The following is a 6,022-nucleotide window of genomic DNA, read 5'->3' on the forward strand; positions in this document are numbered from 1 at the left end:
TCATGAAAAAGCTTGATCACATGTCACATGATCAGTTGTCCATTCTCTCTCCTAGAGGTTCTCTAGATTGATCCCCAAGTATATGCATAATGGTATGGTAATTCATGTGCGAAAGCTTTGTCGCGTTCTGTCTGCACCAGGCTTCAAGCGTCAAGCTTGGTGAAAATACCGCTTCGCTGATTGGTTGCTGCTCGCTACTTGACGCGTCCTGTCTGCACCAGGCTTAAGCCCGGGTCCACAATAGGTAATTTAAGCCCTAAGCCTTAAGAAATTGACCAATCACAGTCAAGTATGAAGAGAATATCTGACTGTGATTGGTCAATTTCTTAAGGCTTAGGGCTTAAATTACCTATTGTAGACCCGGGATAAAGGCTATAGCACACACTTTCCATAAGCATAACAATAAGGTTTCGACCAATCACATTGCTCAATTTGGTTACGGACGGCCAAATTGAGCAACGCGATTGGTCGAAACCTTACTGTCATGTCTTATGGAAAGTGTGTGCTATAGCCTTAAAGGCTGTCGCACACACTTTCCATAAGACATAACAGTAAGGTTTCGACCAATCGCGTTGCTCAATTTGGCCGTCCTTAACCAAATTGAGCAACGCGATTGGTCGAAACCTTACTGTTCTGTCTTATGGAAAGTGTGTGCTATAGTCTTAAAGCCGCAACACACACTTTTGCATAAGCGCATAACAATGGCCGGTATTCATAGTCCGATCTTATATTTAAGATCATCTTAAGTCTGGTCCGAGGTTGACTTAAGACCTCTTTCAACCAATCAAATAGCTGCGTAGCATTTCAAGCTCGAACTTAAGACGATCTCAAATATAAGATCGGACTATGAATACCGGCCAATAAGGCCCGGTTTCACCAACGTGATTTAATCTAATCGGTCGATTAACTGTCAGAGTTGCCAACTGCTGAACATAATAAAACTGATCGTAACCTATTTTCTTTCTGTGAAGCAAGGTCCGTGGATGGCGACGTTCGTTTTTAAAGTCTTGTTATTGGCAATTCTGGTGACCAATTTAATCGACCGATTAGATTAAGGGTGCTTTCCAGCTATGGTAACACAGTGATACACTGTGTGACACAGTGTTACACAGTGTCGACTTGTAGCTGGAACGCTTTTTAGCTTTCTTATTTTGCCACTAGAGTGCAGGGCAGTCACTTTTAATAGTTGTCACTAGGTCTAAATTTTCAGAACGTTCCCACACAACATTATGTCGTCTTAAAGACGTCTAGATGTCTTTAAGTCGTCTTTTTAGCGAATATAAAAGTTTGGTTATCTTCTATCACGCAATACCATTCTTAAAAAAATTAATGATACCAAATATGAAATGTTATGTTGGCACTCACTGGGGTGCTACAAAACAACGACACAGGCGAACACAGCATTTTTGCTGTATACGATTGTGTCGACTTGTGTCGTAGTTGGAAAGCACTTGTATCGACACTGTAGCGACACAGTGTCGCCTGTGTTGCTTGCTGGAAAGCACCCTAAATCACGTTGGTGAAACCGGGCCTAAGCATAAGAAAATTGATTGGTTCATTTTCTTATGCATATACTTGGGGACCAATCAATTTCCTTATGTTTATGGTTATGCGCTTATGCAAAAGTGTGCGCTACGGCCTTTAAATTTCACGAATTAGAATAATCTCAATTTATGTTATAAAAGCTATTGATATATAAAGTGTGGAAAAGATGATAGAAACTTCAGACAAGAAATTAATTTATAATACCGTATTATCACAAACGTTTTCTCCCGATGGAAATTATTTACTGGCTGGCAATATTTACGGAGATGTATCAGTATTTGAGTAAGTAAATTCTTTCACAAAATTCACAAAATATATAACATAGAATAATATTATTAATGTGGAAATAATAATTGACATGTTTAATACAATAATAAATTATACATATACATTATGTTTTCTTCTTATTTTTATAAAATTGAGTAAACAATTTTCGGATTAAATAAAAATTTATTATATAAATTTAAATTTTTAGTCTGTCAAAGATTTTGGGACCTAACAAGATAGAGGATAATGAATTACAAGGACCTAATTATCGGTTTGCTGCGCATCCGCAACAAGAAATTGCATGCATGCTCTCCATCGAGAATTTCTTTGTAACAGGAACACATGGTGAAATATCAGGATGGGATTGGAAAATGATAAATTCGAATAAGGCTCCTAAGAGTAAAGCTTCTTGGAATATACAAATTCCTGCTAATAAGTAAGGCGAAATAAAAGAATACAACTAAAATAAAATATGTGTCGTTGTTATCAGCATTTTATATAAATTATATTTTTAAATTATAATTGAAAATACAAAAATTGTTCTATTGTTATTTTATAAATATATAAGAAGCATAAATAATAAACTGTAGTTAATGATATATAATAAATTATTTCTGTTGACTATTATTATTATAATATTATTCTAAAGTTATTGTATAAAAAATTATCATTGCATACATACATGTAGATATATATCTGTATATATGTTTTTCTTTGAAAAAAATATTAAATACAAATTATATTAATCAAAATTAGATAATTGGAATTTTAAATTAGCAAATCGCTGTATATATTATAGTTTTTGTACAATATTTATGTAAAATTAATTTACTATTGACTTTTTCCAGAGATAGTTATGATAAGCCAGATATAAATTATATGGTGTACTCAAAAGTAGATCATTTACTGTATGCTGGTTGTGGTGATAATAACATATATATTGTAAATTTGGAAGATGGAAGAATTTTGAGAAACTTACAAGGCCATACGGATTATATACATTGCCTTGCTGTAATGTAATTATCTTTTAATTATCTATACATAATAAATTGCAGAAAAGTACTGGATTTTTAAATAATTAAAAGTTTTATTAATTTCAGGGATAATCAGCTTGCTTCTTGCAGTGAAGATGGTTCTGTGAGATTATGGGATTTACGTAAGAGAGAGAATACTAATGTATTAACACCTCATTTAATAGATAAAGTTGCTCGACCGCGACTTGGAAAGTGGATTGGAACCGTTGATTTTACGGAAGATTGGTTGGTATGTATAATAATGAAAAATAAGAAAAAATATATATATATTTTTTTTTATGTAAATAATAAAAATTAAGAAAAGAATATTATATAAATAATTTTTTATTATTTATATAAAAAATTATTTAAATATTATTCTTTTTTTAATTTTTATTATTTACATAAAAAAAAAAATATATATATATATATATATATATATATATAATATATATATATATATTTAAAATTTTTTAAGCTGCATATTTGCCCGAGATAAAAATTTAATTTTTAATCATGTGAAAATATTTAATATTTTTAACACTTTGCAGAGTATTTTGCACATTTCCCTAACATGGGCTATTTTTTGGCAACTTGACTAATTGAGAAGGACAAAGCGGAAAAACGCTCTAATTACTAATGTAACTTTCATTTGGTCTTTTTTTAATTCCTTACCAATCGTTTCCTCGATAAATAGAGTTTAATCCGTACGTTTTATTTCTGCAATTTATTACAACTACAACAGACAAACTCACAAACACGTTATTTTTCCATATAGTTCCTTTGTTTTTCAATGCATTTGATTCTTCATTGCACAAGTCTGTTTATTTATTCAGAAAAAAATGTTTTTAATCACGCTATCAGTCACATACACCATATTTTTTATATATTGGTCCATAGAAAATTGTGAAGCTCAGATATTTAAAACTCTTCAAACTTGGGGTTTGAAGTTTCCTAGACTATACATCTGTTGCGCAGCCCTGAACTTGTTCCTTTCAAATTAATCAATTTCCTACATACCAACATGATGCAGTACGAGTACGTATGCTACTGACAGAGCAACTATAAATATTTGGTTCTGAAGATATAAGCAGACTTGTGGAATGCTCATAGTTATGAGCTCATAGTTATGAGCTCATAGTTATGAGCTCTTTATATGCTGTGAAAATACTGGATCAAGTGCATTCGAAAGCAAGAGAATTTTACAGATGTAAAAAAAATAATGTGTTTGTAAATTCTCTATTATAATCTCTGTTATAAATTTTTATATAATTGTGCGCGCGCGCGCGCACGTGTGTGTGTGTGTGTGTGTGTGTGTGTGTGTGTGTGTGTGTGTGTGTAGTCTATGATTGTAAATATAATAAATTGCAAAAATATATGGATAATTTTTGACTCGTCCTCATATAAAAACAATTATAAAATTGATATGTAATCGAGAAAGAACCAAAGTGCATTATAATTATGATTGAGAGTCAATTTTTATTAGGAAAAGATTTATAACTCTATGATTACGGAATAAAGATTAAATTATAAGAAGAAAGAGAAAGAGCGATATTAAATTAAATATTAATAATTAAATTTAATTAAAAAGAGACAAAAAAGCCTGTAACCAACCAAATTAAATTCTTTGCATTGCTTTATCCATTAAAAGTTTTTTAATTTAAAGATTTTTTTAAATATATTTTTGAATATTAATTATTCGCTTAATTCTAGCTATGTGGTGGTGGGCCTAGTCTATCGTTGTGGCACATGCGAACGATGGAGGCGGCGACAATTTTTGATCTGGCTGATCAAGGGATACATGTGGCAGAAATCTACGAGGAACGCGTGATTGCCGGTGGTGCGGCCGCCCATGTTTATCATATGACATATCAGGGCGAGGTCCTAGCCAAAGTACCGACCTCGAGTCTCACTGTATATAGTATAGTACATCAAGAAACACCCCATAAAGTACTCTGTGCAGCTGGTTCCTCGAATTTTATAGATATCAGTACGAATTTTAATTATCGTGAAATGATGCTTAAATTTGCATAATATTTAGAATTCTACAAAATGGGTATCGCATGAGAATTTTAATTTCTTATCGAGCGGACGGATGAAACAGGTATGATTAATGCCAGAAATTGCGTTTCTTGTAATAAATATATTGTAATAAAATATACATATTTCTTTGTAACATATTTCTTTGTAACAATTCTTATTTATACAAATATACAAAGGATTTCTCTCTCCAAAATGATAAACTTCATTTCTTTTCCTATTAACATTTTTTACATTCCTTTTTTTTCCTTCTCTGGATATTTCTCTCATTTTGATTTTTTTTGCACTTAAATATAAATATTGTACAAAAGAGTATACAAAGAAATATAACTGATGAAATAAAGATCCGATAATGTAAGTGTTGCTAAAATTTTGCATCAAATCATGGAGCAAGTATATGACAGCATAATTTAAAACCACCTTGATTTGCAAGAGTAATTTGACTAAATTTGGAATAATCAAAGCGTTATTTAAAATTGCATGATTACTTTTAACATGTTGACAAGTTATTTCGCAGTTTAAATAGTTCTACATATAAATTAAATCAGTTTTAATTATGATTTCATAGAAATATAATTCTCTTTCTAGAAAAAAATTTTTCTCTGTCATGCTGATATTTCGATGTATTAAAGAAAAAAAGAGGGAAATTTAATTATACCACAAAACTCGGACTAATATTACGCCTTCGAAACACATGGTTTATCATTTTTTAAAATTTATTTCAATAATGATTGACTTTGTATTCTTCTTTACTGAAACACAATTCATTACATCGCTAAAATTAAAGAATAAATAAAGAAGAGTAACAATAAAAAAATTGAAGATATAAATTTAACAATAAAAATATAAAATCATTAATAAAAAATTATTTTAGATTGATTATACAAGACTTGATCCTATGCATGCATAATCATGTGATAAAAAACATTTCATACTATGATTAATAAGAAAGAATTATTATTTTTTATATTTATTTTTTATATTATAAACATGATATTTCTTCAATACATATATACAAATGCATATTATATTAAAATAAATACTGAAGTTACAATTTCTTTAAATTATAATTGAAGATATAAAAGATACTAAAAATTTATTTATTGTTAAATTACAATTATATCCCAAAAAATAAAACACTAAAATTTTTTGTATTA

At 30.1% G+C, this 6,022-nt stretch overlaps 1 protein-coding gene across 1 annotated transcript; it reads left to right on the forward strand.

Moving 5' to 3' along the window:
- Nucleotides 1–1,403: 1,403 nt before the first annotated feature.
- Nucleotides 1,404–4,989, forward strand: LOC105252515 (THO complex subunit 6 homolog). The gene is made up of 5 exons (XM_011259910.3): nt 1,404–1,827; nt 2,021–2,248; nt 2,661–2,828; nt 2,913–3,075; nt 4,539–4,989. Exons 1-5 carry the CDS (start codon nt 1,712–1,714, stop codon nt 4,857–4,859), a joined length of 996 nt encoding a protein of 331 aa, XP_011258212.1. The 5' UTR covers nt 1,404–1,711; the 3' UTR covers nt 4,860–4,989.
- Nucleotides 4,990–6,022: the final 1,033 nt, after the last annotated feature.

Source organism: Camponotus floridanus, unplaced genomic scaffold (assembly GCF_003227725.1).
Source record: "Camponotus floridanus strain SB8 unplaced genomic scaffold, Cflo_v7.5 scaffold131, whole genome shotgun sequence".
In the NCBI taxonomy this organism is placed as follows: Eukaryota; Metazoa; Arthropoda; class Insecta; order Hymenoptera; family Formicidae; genus Camponotus; species Camponotus floridanus.

Bases quoted from the DNA above. Each gene is read 5' to 3' on its own strand.
- LOC105252515 (XM_011259910.3), top strand. From the start codon at position 1,712: ATGATAGAAACTTCAGACAAGAAATTAATTTATAATACCGTATTATCA. The intron at 2,249-2,660 runs GTAAGGCGAAAT...GACTTTTTCCAG, and splicing joins ATACAAATTCCTGCTAATAA to AGATAGTTATGATAAGCCAG. The intron at 3,076-4,538 runs GTATGTATAATA...GCTTAATTCTAG, and splicing joins ATTTTACGGAAGATTGGTTG to CTATGTGGTGGTGGGCCTAG.